We start from the raw sequence: 20551 nt of genomic DNA, 5'->3' as shown, positions 1-20551 counted from the left end.
ACAAATTTTCGACAAAAATTTTGAATTTGAAATTTTTCAAAAAATTTTGGTTTTGTGCGCTATTTGGACATTTTCTTACATTTTTTTATTTTTTGAAAATTTTGAAGATGCCTGCGTCATCAGGGGAGTATGACCTCTGAAACGTTGGTAAACATTGACCAGACTTCACGGCGCAATAACCCAGAAGATAGAAATATTCATACTCATCGCTGTGAAAACCACAAATACTATATGGGGTATATATTCGATTAATTTACTTCTTCATTAACAACTACAGTCGAGTTGTAACTATTAAGAAATTTAAATGATGAATCGGGATGGGTACGAGAGAAAGTGGCAAGTGACAATCTTTAAGGCATTAGCATTATGGGACTAAGGAAATCCACAAAAATCTCATTTTGGATAGCCAGTTTAAGATGGAATTCAAATAGAGCAATCCAGTTGCTAATCTACAGACTTTTCTCACAAGAAATGATACAGTCAACATCGGACATTACAACAAGGACTAGTGATCACCAAATGTGTAATGGCGCTGAAGTGCCATAGCGACATGCTGTGTGAATATTTTCGTTTATTTATTTATTTGTAGTGTTCTGTCTGACGACAGGTCCATATATCATGAACAGGATCCTCCCATCCTTTTCTCGGACTGGGACCTGTTCATATACGTTCTTGGCAGATGATCCAGAAGTGGTTTGCCATTGCCTTCTTCTGTGTGTGAATGGAGTAATTGTTGGGATGCCACGGAGGAAATCTCCGTGTTGCCTAGACCACGGCCTTGCCCAACACAAGTTATAAATTCGGGCACCGCCGGGAATCGAACCCGAGACCCCAGGATTACAAGGCCAGCGATCTAACCGCTAGACCACCTCATCTTATTATTATTTAGTGTTCTGTCTGACGACGGGTCCATATGAACAGGATCCTTCCATCCTTTTCTCTTCTTGGACTGGGACCTGTTCATATACGTTCTTGGCAGATGATCCAGAAGTGGTTTGCCATTGCCTTCTTCTGTGTGTGAATGGAGTAATTGTTGGGATGCCACGGAGGAAAACTCCGTGTTGCCTAGACCACGGCCTTGCCCAACACAAGTTATAAATTCGAACCCGTGACCCCAGGATTACAGGACCAGCGTGTTCGGCTGCATGGAGTCTATTTTTTAAGTAACAAGTCCCACAAAACATATACAGACTAAAATAATGCGTGAGGTTCATAACATGACCAAATCTGCGTTTATGACATTTCATATTCTGACGTTACGAGTTCTGGGATATTGCGCCGTGTACTTTGGTTGAAAGTGGCTAAAAGTACCTTCATCATCAAGTCGGTGAGGCATCAAAGACCTCTGAAACGCCTATAAACTTCTGCTAGACTACACGGCGCTACAACTCAGCCGTGAGAACCTCAAATTCTACTTTGTGCGAAGTAATCGGAGAGCCCCAGCTTCACAGTTTTCGGGCCGAACTGCTTCCCTTCGTCTCATCGTCATTCAACTGTTCTTGTGTGTAGCAACTCCATGTTAAATAGGCGTGAAGTGGAATTATAAATAGAAGTGTCCCAACGCTAGATGCAATATTACAGAATCGACACGCGACAACTTTCATCCTTTGATGAACTTCACATAAATAATGTAAAGACGCTGATGAATTAATCAACGACACGCACACTACGCTTCGATCAGGTACACTATCGATACACGATCAGTCCTTACGTGCGTCTCAAGTCTGGTTAGATGAGCGACTTTACACAGGTTGCTGCTGCTTCTTGTAGCTTTTAAAGATTGGAAGTGTTGGCCTGATTTCAGTAATAATCCATTGTAAAATTATGCATCGGCTTTGACATTAGGTAGGACTCACTGGACATACGTATTCCTCCGAAATATATCCAACATCGACTTTTTCACCGCCGTGAGAGCCTCATGTATCATTTTGTTACTTCATATTTGTTTTATAGTTCCCTGGAAACGGATGTACATTGGAGTGGAAAATGCTCCGATATGGCTAGCGGTACTTCGGAAATCACAGAAATTTTAAAAATAAAAAATAAAAATATTATTATTATTATTATTATTAAAGTACCATACCAATGTGATGCAACTGAAGGGGGTATTAATAATACTGCACTTCCGGATGGCCTGGCTTCTATACCAGGATTTACCACTAGTATTACCCGTGTCGAGATTATTGGCCACGGAGAGCAATCTGCATATTTATTTACTGCTTATTTAATGACGTTATAAATAGCTCAGTTTATGTAGCATCGAATGTCAGTATGATTAATGACTAATAGATTCAAGACAAAGTGGAAAGGAGTGGTTATGAAATATTTTGGGTACTGTCTCAAGATTATCTCAAAGGGAATGACCAAACACGGAGTCTGATTTATGCAACTGGATTCCAGATTGAGAATCGAAGCCGGGACCTCACAAATAAAATAGAGTGCCAATCCTTCCGTCGCTAATTTCTGCGTTGTAGGACCCTTGGTATTTTCAATTACAAAATAGGTACGAGTCCTTCAGAACGGGTTAAAGTTATTTTGTCATTTTTCGCAATACTGGTCTTAACGGTGGAACATTATATTGATTATGCTGAAAAATGGGGTACAGAATGTGACATCGACGATAACTGATAACAGGAAATGAATAATAGTTCTAGAGCAATACAGAACAAAATGGTTTAATATTGAATGGCACACTGATGATGACACAACAGGGCTGAAAGGCGTATGTCAGAATAAGTGACAAGTGCGAATAAACACTGTTGGTAGGTACGCGAGGTCAATACAATTAATTTCAAACCGCACTGTATAAAAGGGCATAAGACGCTGAACTAAACTTGCTCGATTTAATATTACCTCGTACTAAATATAGGGAGAAAGTATAGTTTAACTCCTCAGCGCGGAGCGTTGTACGATGCGCCTGAACGCGCCGCAACCCAACTGACCTGAACGTTTCGCGGACAACATGAAAATGACATTATTGCATTTTCAGCGCGTATACTGCACAGGAAACAATGGAAACAAGATTGAAATGTTTATAAACAAGATATCTGCCACTTCGCATACCTCATTGTTATTTACATTAATTTACTATGTACCGTCGCATTGACGAGCCGGGATAGCTCAGTCAGTATAGTGACTAGCTACGGGCTGGACGGCCGGGGTTCGAATCCCGACGGGGGGGGGCAGAGGAATTTTTTCCTCTGGCCTCTGCGTCCAGACCGGCTCTGGGGCCCATCCAGCCTCCTCCACAATGGGTACCGGGGTCTTTTCCTCGGGATAAAGCCGGCCGGGGCGTGCTGACCACTCACCCCCATCTAGTGCCGATGTCAAGAATGAGTAGGAGCTATACCTCCACTCCCCCCCAAGCGCCTACATGGCGTATAGTGGGACAAACTTTACTTTACTTTACCGTCGCATTGAAGAATCACACAGCTCAGTAGGAATCTGTTTATTTCTTCACTGTACTTTCGTTAAATATTCACCATATCGAAAAACATTACAATAGAAGTTACAGAATCTAGAAGGATATTTACTTTAAGCATTTAAAAACTTTCGTAAGAGGAGCCATTTTTGAGAAAGTGGACAAGTTCCACGCAAGCTTTATGCTTGGTACGGTTTACACTCACCTCGAAAATATAACACAGATCTCCTAGCACAAAAATTCATCCAATTTTGTTGCACAGGTTCGAAGATCAAACATGCACAAACAACCTATAGTACACTTTTGGTAGTATAGTATTTGATGTTCTCACTGCGGTGAGTGCGAAGATTGGTGTCTTCTGGGTTGGAGTGCTTAGTGGTTTTGTAGAAGTTTGCCGACGTTTCAGAGGTCTCTGCTACCCTCATCAGGGCACTGTGATATAAATTATAACACTCTATACAACAGTCCGAAATACGTTTTACAACAAATTTCAAAATTTACTGGTTCACAAAAAACTCTGTCGCTTTATCAGATGCATTTCGGCAACAGAGAGCGTTCCCGAGGAAACCAACAACTGTTATCCAGCGGACAGCAAAGTGCAGGTCAGGATCACCGTTACAGTCCGTTCCGTTGGTCAGACTGACGTCATCTCGGTGTTCACTGAGGCACTGGCAGTGCTGGACCACTGCAGAACATCTAACATTGGGGCTAGTGACCGTTTTGTGGCAGGGGTTACAACAGAGTTGGGCCAGTGACAACGAATCACTACGCTGGTATTTACTGTTTCTTAACAATATTTTGATAAATTTACGTTGAGGTTAGAACGCAGTCTGAATGTTTCCTGCGATGATGCTGGGATAAGCCGCCTGGGAGCTGGAAAATTTTCGTAACGAGTGCGTCCGCAATATAAAAGAAAAATAATATCAGTGATTCAATCGACGAGGATTAGATGGGCACAAGATGTAGCACGTATGGGTAAAATGTGAAGCGCGTAGATATTTTTGTCTCTCTCCCCTTGTCTATTTCTTTTCAGCCTCTTTTTCTCTCTCTCTCTTCCTGTTTACCTCGCTCACTCTCTTACTTTATTTCTCTTTCGTTACACCTTAGTTCTTTATTCGAATCCTGACACGGGTTTCGTAATGTCTACGCAATAAATATTCAACCGCTAACTTTAAGATGATTGCTGCCTGTGAGGAATCGACATTACTGAAAGTGTACTCGATTAAAATCAGCGGTCATCCGGGTTTTAGTGCCGTGTAATTTTGTAGGTGGTTACCAGTGTTTCGCGGTCCAAAGTTAAGGGCTTCATCTGTGACCCGGTACGTGGCTAGTCTCAGGGTAAAAATAGCATCGCTTCCCTATTTTCTTTTCCATAACCCACATACAGACTGTGACCGTCAAGAAAATCTCCATTACAGTCTGAAGGTATTGTTTTCACTCCACCCAAACCAAGATCGTACTCTTGTAACATACGATAAGTATGCAATACTGGAGAAGGGTGGGGGAGGTCCTTAAAATTTCAGTTGGGATACTGAAGAATAAGCTGGACCTTGGGGAAATCAGTTGTATCAACGCGGATAATGTTCTCCTGTCCACTGGACAGACGCCACATTCAGGATGCATAATTACCAGGCAGCTCGTTAGTTGTTTTGGTATCAGAGTCATAAATAAATATTTTACCCCGTCATTTGTTAATCTGCACTGTGCTGTGCCGCATTTTGGCCACTTCGGTTTCCTGCCCGAAACGACCCGGAAATGGTCTTCAAAGCAATATTTGAATTTCCAATTCATATCTGCTGAAAAGAAAGAACTGCGTAACAGCCATTGTAGTCTGCTTAACATAACAATTACAGAGGAAGAGGTTTACTGTTACTCGTTTGCGGATAAGTAAAGTAAGGTAGGCGGATGGGGTTGAGCGGTCAGTGTCACGTCCCAGCCACAGGCATTGGTGTCCGATGGTAAATCTCTTCCACAAAAATGCAGTTGCACAAAGACAGCGTTATTCCACGGCTCTTACTTATAAGCCCTTATTCTCACGGCAACAGACGCATCCCATCAGCAGGACCACCGACGTGACGAGGAAGGCAACTGCTATGAACGGCGTAAGAGTTGTCCATAATGTCACGTTCTCCGCGCCTGCAACACAAAACAACAAACGCACAATTACAGGAGTTGTCCTTAGTCTCTTTAGGTGGCAAAAGGCTGCAGACCGATACAGAAAGAAATTAAATTCACCCGAAAACATTCAGTATAGACTCGAATGTAGTCACGAGGGGCATTTTAGTAACGCGGGCAAAAAATTAAGCGCGTTCCTGACCATCGCGACCCACTTTCAGAAGTGTGTAAGACGATGCAATTTAGCGACCATGTGACTTTCTGCAAACAAATATTTTAAAGACATAAGAACGAATGTTGTGCTGGAATCGTTGGTCTGAGTTCAGTCACTATCAAGTCTGTATGGAAAAGTCAAAACGAGAACTTCTATATCAGCTCAATGTGGTTAAGCTAGAGAGAAATTAATATGTGTATAGTCTACACTAGTATAGATTCAGACTACACATGTCGGATACGAACTAACATCAAAGTTTCGCATCATCGAGCAGAGTAATGTAACTGTCGGAGTAAGAAAATCCAGAGCAGTTTGCAGATAATCTTATCAATATGACTTCAGATAATGACTATTAAGAAACCGTGTCGTTAAGCTCATAATTACCTACGGGAGCAAGGCACAATTGCAGTTCGTGCTTACTATTAATATTATAAATCAGAAGAGTGTCAACGTAGAGAAATCTTTCACAAGAAAGTAAGGCACGCGGTTGGAAGAAAATCAAATGTAATTACCAACAGCACTACACTGACGAATGCCACAACTGCGCCCGCCCTCGACGTCCAGAGAACTCAATGCAGTGAAATGGCACTTCTGCTTGGTATCTACAAGAAGCAGTTTTTATCACGCAATTTCAGCAGGCCCCACCTATTCCAAAAATTCGCTGATTCAATCACAATCACGGTAAGAACAAAATACTTTTACAGAAACCCCTTCTATTCAATTAGACGATTTATTGCCTTGCGAGCCCCAATTTCCTATTCCCAGCGCCTCTTTGGCCAAACTCTTAACCCTATGGGGTTTATCCTCAGCGATATGACTTACTTCTAGGTCTTCCTACGTCTCTTTCTTCTCAGTGGGCATATTTTATTGGACATTTTAGCGTCGTATTCCTCTTCATTCCCTCTGTAATTTTTCTTATATTCTCACATCTCAGCTATCAATTAAGTTTCTTATTTCTGCGATTTGTAGTTCATTAAATTTGTTTCAAGCAGTGGTCTAAGATCTCTCGTAGGCGCAATCCTCATACTCTGACTACCTTCCTTATATCCCACGTTCTAATTCAAAAGAGGACATGAGGGTTGAATACAATAGAGTGTAGCCCCACTGATATTTCTGTTCTCAATTGCTTTCAAAAATGTTGAAAACAATTTATTTAATTAGAAAGTGTCAAATTATTAAAGTCACCTGAGCAACTTCATGCTACCCTTACAGAACACCTCCTGTGTAAGTTCTGTTTAGCCTTTACCAGGAGTCTATAAGAATCCATTGAAATATATTACTGAATTTATTGGTGTGTTAGTGCTCTATCTTATTTTGTGTGTATGCGTGTGCACGTGCATTGACATTAAATAAAAATTAACTGTAAGTAAAGAAATATTAAATCCAGCATGTATATTTCATTCACATACTCAGAAATTTTTGTACATTTATTGTATCTGAAAGTGAAACTTTGATTATTTGTAAACAATTTTACTGATGCTTGGATGAGTGTGAGCCCTGCCAGACTTTCCTTGTGCTCCAGCACTTGTCCCACAGCTGCTGGCTGTCTATCTTTTGTTGTCAGTAAGCTGCATTGAATTTTCACTTTTTGTCTGTTTTTAATTATGTGTATTCATTTACATTGACTCTTAAAGTAGAGTGGATTTAATTCTGTATTCACTGTTGTATGGTATTTTTTCCCTCTTATTTACAGTATCATACGTTAATAATCTCAAACAATACAGCCCATCCTCGAGTGTATTCTTGTTTGTGTGTCTTATTGGGGTAATTCTGAAAATTACAGCTAACAGGGCTATAGTTAAGAGTCAACAAACCAGCTTCTTCTTCATCATCTATTGCTCTCTGGTCCGTATTCGGTCCATGGCCTCCTCAATTGTCCTATTCCTTCGGTCCGTCTGTCCGAGGTTTAGGTTTCGGAACATCTTCCTTTTTATGGTGCAAGGTTGCTGGCCTTGCGACCAACCCGGAACCTGGAGGACCACGGTACCTGTCTTAGTCTGACCTCTCCTCCTCGACTAATCTGGCTAGGGAGGCCCTACCAGTAGCTATGCTACCGCCAGCATAGCTCTTGGGGTCACTGAGGTACACAAGCCCCACCACCACGACAAGGTGCAGCTAGCAGGGGTATAGTTAAGAGTCAGCAAACCAGCAGTGTGTGGCCTTGTAATCCTGGGGTCTCGGGTTCGATTCCCGGCGGTGCCCGAATTTATAACTTGTGTTGGGCAAGGCCGTGGTCTAGGCAATACGGAGATTTCCTCCGTTGCATCCCAACAATTACTCCATTCACACACAGAAGAAGGCAATGGCAAACCACTTCTGGATCATCTGCCAAGAACGTATATGAACAGGTCCCAGTCCGAGAAGAGAAAAGGATGGAAGGATCCTGTTCATATGGACCTGAACATAAATCCAGGTAATAATAAATTTTATTATAATTGTTACCTTCAGCATGTGCTGAGGAGAACATTCAGACCTGACAGGAATGAAGTAACACAAGAACGGTAGAGCGGCACGAGACGTTGTTCAGGGGAAGGACCGACGAGGCAATGTCAGGTCAGGCCCATGTGGACATAACACCCAAGAATGTTGCAGAAGTGGAGGAAGCTGTGTCTGTGGATAAACACTGCAGCATTCATTCACTAGCAGTGCAATTCAATGTATGCATCAACACAGAATCATGTGATGCCTGGGATATTTTAAGGGGTGCACCCAATAGGTCCAACAAAAGCTACAGCACGACACTACTGGTGGAGCATTTGCAGTTCTACCAGACAGAGGGCAGTGATAACAAGTGATACAGCCACTTTGAACCCATAGCAAAAGCTTTAAGCATGTAACAGAAACATCCATCCTTCCCCCACCACAAGATATTCAAGTCCCAACAATCTGAAGGGAAGGTCATGCTGACTTGTCTGATATCACACGACTGCTGATGCTGGTGTTCATGGACCCTAACATCACCATAAACGACTAATCACTAAAGAAACACAAGGAAAATATTTTCTGACACTGTTCAGTATGGCTCTGCATACAATGCATTCACATACACAATACATTTAAATGAAAGAAAATTAAATATAAAAAACAGCAAAGGATAATATATTTGGAAACATGCACTCACTCTCTCTCTCTCTCTCTCTCTCTCCACCTTCACAAGCAGCAGTACAGGACTTTCCAGCACTGCAGCCTTCACATTCCACTTGAACCGATCTCCAAGAATACGGATGAGTGGACCCGTGATATGAACCACAGATGGCTGGAGAGCTTGAGCACTGGTCAGTTTTATCACTTCACCTAGGCCCTGTGCAGCCTGCTCTTTTATCTCAGGAAGCCCATTAAGAATAGCTTCACGAAAAATAGGAAGAATCGGCATGATGCCCTGCAAACAGAAAATGTAATCAATGGCCAATTTTTAGGCGCATTTGTAAATGAGAGTATGCATTTCAAACATGGGAAGCCCCTATAATAAAACCTTTCAGTTTATCATCAAAACTGAATGCTCAGTTTACTCCTATGCTCACTTTGAAGTAAATAAATAAAACAAAAGTCAGAAATTTAGAAAACAGTGATAATAACAACACTAACAATATAGCATCAACAATACAATTCTCTATTTAAATGCGCTAACTCAACGGCTACAGGAGAAAATTATAGATAAAACATACACAAAAAACAGAAAAAAGTGAAAACAAAACTAAATTAAATACAATGTCAGACAATGCATCTGGCATCCCAAAGGAAGGACCTAAAATCCATATTTCTATCCAGTAATTTTTTATGGTGGCAATTTCCTATGCCTGTCATGTTTAAAGCTGTTACTTCACGGTTGTTTGACTCTCCATCATGTGTGCGTGGCGCCACTGCTGACAGTCCTCTTACTGGTAAGAGAACGCAGCTTGTTTCTTTGAACGCGTTCAGTCAGAGGATAGCGTAAGTTGTGGGCTCTTATGTCCTTTCAGATAATAAAGATTATTACTAGGCCAGATTTTAGAGGTGTTTCAATTTTTCATAAAAAAACAAATTGTGAATTGTAGATATAGCATACCTCAACATATGACAATAATATACCTTTGGTAAGCAAAAGCCAGGAAGCAAATCTTGTCCTTTTAAATCACTGACAGCAAAACGCACGGCCGGTCGTATGTCCCCAACATGAGTGGTTTGTTGGGAAGAGTCCAGAGTCTGTAAAACAAAAAGTATTCCAGCATAATACAGGAAGATTGAAAGGGAAGATTCGTGTCTACAATCGGAATACATAAAAAAATTTATATGCATTTCTTATAAGGGACATACAGTATTTGGATAAATACGGCATTAATCTTATAATGTTAGAAAATCAAATATGGCAAAAGTAAAATTTTTCTGCCTCTATTATTAAGCTCCACACCTTAGACATGTGGGGTGGTGGAGGTATATATCCATTCTTCCGTGTCCTCAGCAGTAGATAGAGGTGAGTGGCCAGCTTCATGCACCAACCACTTTACCTACCCCATAGGGAAAGGTTCCCTGGTACTTACCCACTGCAAAGGATGCTGTGTGCACCCTAGAGCCAGTCTGGATGCAGAGGATTAGGGGAAATTATTTTTCCCCTGCCAGGAACTGAACCTCTGTCATCCAGCTTGTAGCCAGTCACTATACAGAGACTGAGCTAACCCAGCTCCTCATAAAAATTAAATCTGAGAATTTAAATTAATCCCTACCACTTACATTTGCATAACCTAATTATTACACAGCATTCCTTAATTAAATAAACCAAACTGAATTACCAAATAAACAAATTAAATTTTACCTGTTGCTTTATATGGATATGAAACTTGGTATCTCACCCTAAAAAATGTATACATCAATCAACAACAAGGTGTTAACTGATGCACATACAATATAAGAGGGAGGGCACAATGCTTGGCACTCTTCATTAAATCAGGGAGAATAAGATGGGCAGGACGTAAACAATGCATGGGAGAGGTATGAAACACAAAATTTCATTCAAGAAACCTCAGCGAAGTTACTACCTGCGACACTTTGGCACAGATGACAAGACAATATTAAAATGGATATTAAGACAAAAACAGCGATGAGATTTAAATTGCATTCAACTAGCTCTGTACCTTGGTAACAGCACTGAGAACTTCCCATGCCATCTGAAACACATCAGAATTTGAGTCTGTGAACATAAGTATTAGGCCTCGCAGAAGCTGTGGCACATACTGAGAGTAGTCAGCATGAATGAGCCGACAGAAGGCGCAGAACGTCGGAGCTCCACCTTGTCTGACCGAGTGGACCCCATCAGCTGGTCCATGATTGTCCGAATACCAACTTCATCCGTCACTGACAGTATTCCAGCTCCTGCAGACAAGACCAACAACCAGGTTATGTTAAGATATGCATAAGCTGCACTCAACTTGAATTATCCGCCTGTTGTGAAAATGTAAAATAAATTAAGTTGGCCTGTTATGCCGAGGTCAGCCTCCACTCAGATTCAATTTCTATAACTTCAATCAAATTATCTTAATGTCAAATTTCTTCCCTTTAGCTTTCCTCCTTCTAGTTTCAATTCCCTATCAAAACACTTTTCCTAACCACATAAGTATATGATACAGAACAATCTCAGTATAATGAACTTCTGTGGACAGACAAATTATATTCGCTACAATCACATCTCATTACAATGATAGGCAATATTAATGAATATGACTGAAGTGTAGTTTTCTGAACGATTTCCAGCAACACAAAAAGTGCAATGACTATGTGCAGTTCGTTACAGTTATCTCTTTCCACCTTCTCATCACAGAAAGTGATCCCACATTCACATTTCATGCATAAATACAGTGTTACGCATACAGATTCATCTGCGCCAAAATGAATTCTATAAATTCCCGGTGAAACATCTTTTGAAAGCTGTCACCCTATCGCCGAAGCTGTGGTCCGAGCATATAGCAAAACACTTCACATACACTTTGAAAGGAATTTATATCTGTCCGCAATAAGTTTCACAACAATAAATTTCGTAATATGCTAAGCACCACTCCCACTTCTAGCATATCACTTTCATTCTTATGAGTTTCAACAAGCAATGCTTGTAAAAAAAACCCTTCTTTGATACATTCATAAACAGAATTATACTCTCCCACATTTTTCATATCCAATAATCTGTCTAAATATCAGATTTGTTGTATAAAGTGAAGCTTTCGTGGCGATGGAAGTTGATGAAAGACTCTCGGGTAACAAACCACCTGACGCGGCTTGGCACCCGAGAGTATTTCATCATCAGATGTGTTGTTTGCGCTGTAAGACCATGACTCTCCAAAGTCATGAGCTTACCAAGTAAGACAGCATGCTCTATTCATTTATTTAGTAGCCTACATTTATGAGTGAGATCATCAGATGTTTACCTGAGCCTGTGTTTCTGAAACAAAGCTTCTCATTCATTCTAGTAATAATAGCATCTTGAAAGTGTTTGCAGTTTCATTAATTGATGTCACATAACACCAGCCTGTTGCTGAAAAAGGGAGGCAGACTACAGATGAATGACGTATGCGGCAAATTGCATTGACGGGTTAAATAATGGCTCACCTGGGCCTCATGTGTTGTGCCTTGGGCCATAGACAGAGCTGCCAGAAGTGCAGATAATACTTTATAAGAGCTTCGCCTGCCACAGAGGCAAGAATTGATAAAGCCTTGGTGTTTACTCGTGGAGGAGCGATAAGCTGTGGAACAAGGTACGGCAGAACCACGCGTGACTTTATGGCCGTCACCTGCCGTAACCCATCTAGCGCGGACTCTGCAACCTTCGGGTGTGGGTCAATCTGAAAAAGAAAAAGTTTTCAATACTCCTTAAAACAGAAACTGACATTCCTTCCCATATGTAACTTGCAACTATAAAATTTTCACCAAGCAAATGGACTCTAATCAGAGGTATTTATGCACTAGTACCACTGTAGAGATCTATAATGATTAAAAACACACATTTCCCTTCAAACATCTGAATTTACTCATTTTGTTATCCATTTCCAATTGCTCTTCGTATGAGATCCACACAGAAATCTTGAAACATACAGCTAAATAATATACAACTGCCCAGTTGAAATAAGTATTTGTGCAAAACACAACATACGAAAAATATCATGACTGAAACTCACATATTTAACCTGTGTAACAACACTGCCCCCTGCCCTATCTTCTTGTCTACCAGTGAATATGGATGCCAAAGCAACGTATAGGCTTTAGCTTCATTCTGTCATGTAACACAAATAAAAGACAAAAGCTATTCACCCAGAGTGACATTAAATCTGAATTTGCAATGGCATACCAAATGGTTGAGCATTGCCGGAAGGATGTCATCGAGTGCTCGGCCTCACTTCTGGCAGCGGATCACACAGTGGGCACCATGTCTTTGCTGGTAGAAGCCATTATCTCTGAGAGACCAATACACACTCCCTGTCTCTGATCTGGTTGATCCGACTCCAACCCCTTCACCAGAATCGGAATGATCTCTGGCAGCACCCGTTCGCCTAGTTTCCGCACTAGATCTCCTAAAGTACGGGCTGCAACCTGTCACAAAAACAAATAAAATTGCTGATAGTTCTGACAGTTATTATTGAGTAAAGTGTGCTGCCTAAAATCATACCTTTTACGCAGCTCTTAATTGTAATAGTTAAAAAATACTTACTGCAGATCCTTGCTTTTGATACTGAAAAATAAACCTTGTGCTTTTTAGATAATTTATAACACTACTTTCTACACTTATACATCACAAAAACAAAAGAGAGGAGGAATGTGGCAACATAGTTCGAGATACTAACCCAGAATTTGAATCGTAAGACCAAGGAAAACCTGTGATACAAACACATCCTACTATACAGTGACATTTAGTAGTAGTAGCAGTATAGGATTTATAGATGCAGAACTGGCTCAAGATTGTCTCTAACAGCTGGTCTTGATAACATTCTTTTAATATAAAATCAGGTACTTGGTATTGAAGAAGCTGTAATTTATTGTACTGACCAGAAAAATAAGCGATTATGAAGCACACGTTTTACATTGTATTCAATTAAATACAGAATACATTAAAAACACTTTTCAAATAAATTTATGAACCTTAAAAAGAAACATAATCTTCTTCCTGTATCTACTGTCTCTGCAGTAAGCCATCGATTACAATGAACCAATTCAGGCTACAATGAAACTCGTTCAAAAGCCAAAACACTTCACTTCTAGGAAATCAAATGGTTTGGAACATGAACTATGAGAATGATCAGACAAGAGCATCCTACATGTTTGATTATGTGATAAAGCTCAAGTGTAAATTACCTTAAGTGGAGGTGAAGAGTCACTTGATAAAGTGACCAAAATGTCTGCAGAGCACAGGTCTTTGTTTTTACAATACTGTGAACAGCGGTAGAGCTGACACCTGTCACCACTGTACAATGACTGTCATTTACACGTACGAACAACGTGCACAATCTTACACATTCCTTTATTATTATTATTATTATTTAGTGTTCTGTCTTACGACAGGTCCATTGCTCTGCCCAAAAAGAGCTCTCCAGTTTTCCCTATTCTCGGCTTCTCGTTTTAATTCCTGGAACGTCATCTTCTTTCCTTGTTTAAGGTCGTCGGTTAGCTGTATCAGTCTTCTTCCCAGTCCTCGCTTTCCTTCAACCTGGTCTTCGGTGATATCACTCAGTAACCCATTCCTTCTCATAATATGTCCCAGCCAGTTAGCTTTCCTTCGTGTAATCGCCTGCAGAATGTTTCTTTGCTCGTTGACTCTCCTCAATACTTCTTCGTTGGTCACTCGATCCGTCCACCTGATCTTCTCTATTCTTCTCCAACACCACATTTCAAAACTCTCCAGGTATTTCTGTTCCTTCTTCCTGAGTGTCCAAGTCTTCCTTTATGGCAGTCTAAGTCACGCACCTTCGGAGGTCTCGCAGTTGGTTCGCACACAACCTGACAAAAGAGAAATCACATACTAATTACAGTATACATACGGTACTAGAATATATTTTCACTTTGTTACAATCTCAGTAAAGGGAATCTCAGTAGTAAATATGGTGTTTAATGACTGAATTCATTAACTCTGACTCCAAGTCTTCTCATTAGCTAAGTGCGTAATCCTACAGAATTGACACACTTTCAGTTGCCTCTTGCTGTAACCAATAACAATGCACTGTGCATATTGTTTCAATTACCAGGACCTATTCCATTTTAAGTACCACTAATAATACAACAATAAACTGATAACTAGTAGGTACTGCTGTATTACTGAACATTACATTTTGAAACTGTAAATTTCATGAAAAAAATTTAATAAGTAGCAGTAGTAGTACACAGTTTTAAACAAAAATTTAATGAAAATTCAATGATATGTGTTAACTCCATTAATTGCAATAATAGTTTCGTAGTATTTTCATATAATTCAATTCAATTAATTCAATTCAATTAATTTATTTACGTGTTTGCCAACAGCAAGAAGCCAATAACAGGCAAACACTGATAATATATACAATAATAGTGAAATAAAAATTAAAAATATTACACAAACGGATTAACTAAACTTATAAATATACAGTATTAAATATAACTGCCAAGTACAGGCAAACCCAAAATAGAAACAATATTAACACAGAGCAAAAAATGAAGGAATATAAATAAAAACAAATAATCCACGTAGGGAACACTAATATAATTGTAAAACTTTAAAAAATATAAAAAGACAGATAACCAAGCTAGATCATTTCCCTTGTTGAGAACGTTCGCTCAAGGGAGACAATGTTCGTGCTAAATACGTCCAAAGATTTACACACGTCATTTGCAGCGATGACGCACCTGGCTGAAGGACTATGCCTTAGTGCACTGCTCACACTAAAAGTAGAAAATTCTCTTATTTGCCTCGCCGGCACACGTAAACCAACAGCGTCCATAATGGAATGGCAATTTATTTTGCCCTTAAATACATTAATAAGAAATAACGCATCGAGATGTCGTCGTCTGGAATAAAGTGTTCTAAAATTTAAAGTAGATAGGATCAGTTCATATTTTCGGGGGATATTAAACTGGAAAAATCGGTAATTGCATAAACTGGCAAATTTTCTTTGAATATTTTCTAATTTATTAGAATCTGTCTGTGTAAGATTATTCCAAACGACCGAGGCATACTCAAGCTTTGACCTAATTAAAGCATTATATAAAACAACAAGGCTGTCTAAAGAGGAAAAATTATAAGTAATAAAACGAATAAGCCCTAAGGTCCTTAGTGCCTGGGAATGAACACAATTTACATGACAGTGAAAATACAGTTTACTGTCTAACAAAACACCAAGATCTTTTATACAATTTGTACGCAAGATTAAAAAGTCACTAACAATGTAATTAAAATGGATACTGTTGGTTTTACGTGTGAACGATATAATTTTGGTTTTCTCTATGTTAAGTTCCATATTGTTATCATTACACCACTCATGTACGGAATCGATATCTGCTTGAAGAGCTCTGCAGTCATGCACAGATTTAATATCGTGATATAGTTTCAAGTCATCGGCAAATAAGAGAAATTTAGAATACTTAATTTTGTCGTAAAGGTCGTTAATAAAAATATTAAATAAGAGAGGTCCCAAGGTAGAGCCTTGTGGAACTCCAGATAACACCGCGTAGAGAGAAGAAGACTGTCCTAAAATGCGAACAAAGGCAGATCTGGTTGATAAATAACTTTGGAACCACTTGACATAAGGAGAAGATAGTCCAAATTTATTTAGCTTTTTCAAAAGAATAGAATGCGGGACTGAATCAAAGGCCTGCCTAAGATCAAAATACACAGAGTCGATCTGTCCCTGTGAACAAACAGACGGCTGAACATCATTAAGGTAGGTAACTAAATTAGTTACCGTAGATTTTGATTTACAAAAACCATGCTGACTGGGGTGTAATTTGAATTTGAAATAAAAGGAAAGGTGATCATGAACAATGCTTTCAAAAATTTTGGAGAGGTTATTAAGGATCGAAATAGGCCTATAGTTAGATACTAAGGCGCTGTTGCCTTTCTTAAAAATCGGCACAACAGCCGCTCGCTTCCATAACAAAGGAAAGTTCCCACTAGATAAACTAAGGTTGAAAATATGGCGTAAAAGAGGAGTTAAAATCTCAGAACAACCTTTTATGACGAAAGTCGGGATTTCATCGGGTCCGACGCATTTCGTCGAACGGAGATGACTAATTGCCCGCGTAACATCATCAACAGAGATACGAGGAATATTCAAAACATCAGAATAGGCGAAGTCAGAACTAGTCGTAACATTAACGCAAGAAGGGGAGTTAAAAACAGAACGAAAGCGGTCAGCAAAAGCCTCAGCGATTGCCTGGGGTTCCGTGATAAAACTGTCTCCAACTTTAATTTGTGTAATCGACTGGTCTTTCTTTTTGAAATTAGAAATATATTTCCAAAAGTGCTTTGGTTGGGTTTTCAAATTTTCTTCAATAGTTTTTAACCAAACCAATCTATCTGATTTAATAGTCAATTTAACTAGTTTACGATAGTGAGAAAAAACGCTATAATGATAATCAGATTTAGATTTTTTGAATTTCTTAAGAGATGCATTCTTCTTTCTAATGTAATAGACAAGAGTTTTGGAAAACCAATGAGGAAATGCAGAATTTCTGGGTTTTACAAGGGGAATAGCTAGACTGATGGCCTTCGACACAGTAGCCGTGAGATTATTAACTGCAGCATCAACCGAGCTTTCATTAAGAACGCAAGACCAGTCAGAGTTTTCTAGGGTATGGAAAAGTAATAAGTAGTCTCCTTTCCCGTAATTGCGTCGAGGAGTAAGCGAGGTATGTTGATAGTCAAGACTTAGTTTAAGATTAATACAAAATTAATACCATTTTATAGTGATTCAAAGTCCTATAATAACAATTGAATGAAATGAAATGAAATACATCAAAATTCCTATTCTACACAGTATCGAAACCAGAAAACATCATTCTCACTGCTGTGAAAACCTTTCATCTCACATGGTATTTTATGTTTAACACAAAATAAAATATTCTTTATCCTATTAAATACAAGGTATTAAAATACTGTACTACTGAACAAACTATATATCTTGAGCAGTAAGGTAACTGCAGGGTGGCTGTTGCGAATTCAAAACCTAGCAATGGTTTTCACGAAACCATCTGGGCACACGCGAGAATAGCCTAGCTCTGTGTGGCTCCGGCTCGATCCCAGCGGACAAAGAGTTGAATTGTGGCACAGGGATCGATAACATGGATTACTCACTGTAAGTTTAAACAACATTCAGTCTTTGTGGAACGCTATTTACAACAGTAGTACATGACGAGACAATTATAAACGGTTGTTGAGAGGAAGCAGTCACGACTTACATTATAGCACCAGTATGAATGATGACATCTGTCAGTATTAATTAATTTCAGATTCTGATTAGAATATTAAGCATACTCTATGTATATGTCATCAGGCACCAATTTTTGTTATGATTTAAAATCATTTGTCTGGTTTAACAGACATCCAAAAATCCTATCCAATTATAAATGCTATATAACATGTTCAAAAAGTTTTGCACCTGCAAGAACCAGTTACAGGTATAGCAAATTAAAGCATATTTTTTTAAAAAATGGCTGTCCATTTCAAATATAGGAATACAGCATTTAAACCAGAGGTTATCAACCCACAGCCCCCCTGATGTGTTTTGTACAACCCATATGCATTTTTGTGATCTTCTGGTTTTTATCAGTCTGTATGATAAAACTGGTTACAACCAAGATTAAATACTTAGCCGAATACAACTGTTGACTTATTGGCTACATGAAATGCACAGCGAATTTTGTGATTGGTAATAACAGTGGCTACATCACAGTACTTGCATGATGGTGGCCCATGTAACATCATCATTTCCTTGTACTATTAACTTCCAAAGACAAAGTAAACATAGCAAATAGACACATACATCTTTTATATAGGGGCTTCACATATGAAGGCATGCCTTCAGTGCACTGCTGACATTACTTGTCCAATTTGAAGCAAACAATCTCAAACATCATTTTATTAAAAGACATAAAAGCACGGGAAATAGAAAAGTTATTCAGAAATATTTTTTGTGCCTTAATGTCCAAGTGCTTAAATTGTGTTGTTAATTCTGTTTCCATGGATGAAAGTACAGATGCTACACACACTGCGCAGTTAGCCATTTTTCCTTGTTGGGTTGAGGGAAATATTCAAATCATGGCAGAACTGGCTGCGTTAGTCCCCCTTAGGGACACTTCACAGACACTGCTTTGCAGAACACCTTGAAGACATGTCATGTCTGCCCTACCTACATTTCAGTTCAGTTCAAACCTTATTTCTCTATACCCCTGCTAACCTTTAATATATAACAAACCTTGTTGGCACTATGAACTCTCTCCGGGTCACAATTAAAATCGCGTGAAATGCTGCTACAATGCCAAACATCCAATACTAATTTATATTTATTTTAATAAATGTGACACAGAGACACGAAGTGAGCACATGCTGTTGGAAAAATGGTGCCGATAGACTTGCTCGACGCAGGGTTGCCACAAACCTCCAATTTGTAAAAACAACGCAATATCTGCGAAGCGCAATAAAACGAGGCATGCCTGTATATAAAAGACACATAATAAAAAGTTTCGAGAGAAAGTAATTTAATTAATGACTGCAACTTGTATTTTAAAAAATTCAACTCTTTGGTAATTAGAAAGATATGTAAAATGCTAAATGTAGGAAATAAAGGATAAGTTGTGTCTGTGACTACAATTCATTCCATGAGAGCGTACTTTAGGCTCTAGGATTAGCCCCATGCATTGTAGACGTATAGCACCGGCTGGAGGATCGTAGCTTCACACTGTAGTTGCTTTACATCTTGGGGAGAGAGATACCAATATCCACCGTAGATGAGACTGGGCGGCCCCAGAACCATTCTGCAAATCGTGGCGAAGAGCAATATATGAAACAAAATATCTCCACACTATTTCTTATAGTAGAATTTGTGTGCTGAACTGTCATCCTAAATCATGAGCCTTGTGGGAGAAAATCAATCTATTTATCTCCCAGGTAAAGACTGTGCTTAGAAACTTAGTGTTCATTCGTTTGTTTTCTCAAACAATAAGGATGTCTGATGCTCTATTCAGTCCCTGTGTAAAGGTATGTCAGATCACCACGTCTAAACTTGTTCAGTTTAGAGATGATGTTTGTCTGGTATGTGCTAACATACAGGTTGTATTCAAACACTTCCACTTTGTAAGGTTTCTCCTCTGTAAAAGTAAAAAAAGAATTTACATTTTTCTGATGTCAGACATGACGAGTGCTACACAAGTAAGAATTAAGAAGTATATTTATGCTATGGAGAATAGTATTACATTCACTGAAGTAACATTTTCAATAGAAAGTAATGTGCCAGCTTGCTTTCTGAGTCTTTAAAGAAGAATCATTCATAACTTAATAAATATATCTTAGTTTGCTCACACTTATGTTTTGAACTCTATAGATGTAAAACGAAAATCCAGAGCAAAATGTGCAGATTACTTTCACACTAATGGCCAAAAGCAAGAAACTTAAAACAATCAAAAGCAGCTCTAAGGAACTACAAATCTGTCGCAATAAACAACGTAAAGTAAATTAAGCCATTAATTTGATTGAAGATGGCTGTCTTCTGGGTTCACGCGCCATGTAGCCTGGTTGACGCGATCACCATAATGATGGAGGCAACAAGGACCTCTGAAACGTCGGAAACCTTCTACCAGACAACACGGCGCAACAACCCAGA

At 39.2% G+C, this 20551-nt stretch overlaps 2 protein-coding genes across 4 annotated transcripts in view; one reads left to right on the top strand and one right to left on the bottom strand.

Annotated features, from left to right (window-relative positions):
* The window catches only part of LOC147871651 (structural maintenance of chromosomes protein 6-like), a 70210-nt gene that overhangs the window by 9362 nt on the left and 40297 nt on the right, over positions 1-20551 (top strand). The gene's annotated exons all lie outside the window — the stretch shown is intronic.
* Positions 3434-20449, bottom strand: LOC147871653 (stalled ribosome sensor GCN1-like). Of its 3 annotated transcripts, XR_015538498.1 has the most exons (8): positions 19563-20449; positions 14061-14702; positions 13060-13301; positions 12324-12556; positions 10859-11096; positions 9819-9932; positions 8193-9129; positions 3434-5557 (listed from the first exon to the last, which is right to left on the bottom strand). XR_015538498.1 is itself a non-coding variant. In XM_087360487.1 (7 exons), exons 4-7 carry the CDS (start codon positions 10922-10924, stop codon positions 5543-5545), a joined length of 453 nt encoding a protein of 150 aa, XP_087216613.1. In that variant the 5' UTR covers positions 10925-11096; positions 12324-12556; positions 13060-13301; positions 14061-20446; the 3' UTR covers positions 3434-5542. The 3 variants fall into 3 exon arrangements, 1 of the variants encoding a protein (XP_087216613.1); XR_015538497.1 differs by having other exon boundaries at positions 14061-20449; XM_087360487.1 differs by having other exon boundaries at positions 8872-9129; positions 14061-20446.

The sequence above is a fragment of the Zootermopsis nevadensis genome, unplaced genomic scaffold (assembly GCF_977971745.1).
Source record: "Zootermopsis nevadensis isolate Lab colony 2312 unplaced genomic scaffold, Znev_1.0 Znev_ptg000045l, whole genome shotgun sequence".
Lineage (NCBI taxonomy): Eukaryota > Metazoa > Arthropoda > Insecta > Blattodea > Termopsidae > Zootermopsis > Zootermopsis nevadensis.
Note: the sequence above shows the minus strand (reverse complement) of the source record. Positions and strands in the feature narration are given on the sequence as shown.

Coding starts and splice junctions, on each gene's coding strand:
- LOC147871653 (XM_087360487.1), bottom strand. CDS start 10,924: ATGTTCACAGACTCAAATTCTGATGTGTTTCAGATGGCATGGGAAGTT. Junction 9,933..10,858: donor TTCTCAGTGCTGTTACCAAG/GTACAGAGCTAG, acceptor TTTGTTTTACAG/ACTCTGGACTCTTCCCAACA. Junction 9,130..9,818: donor CTGGCTTTTGCTTACCAAAG/GTATATTATTGT, acceptor TTCTGTTTGCAG/GGCATCATGCCGATTCTTCC.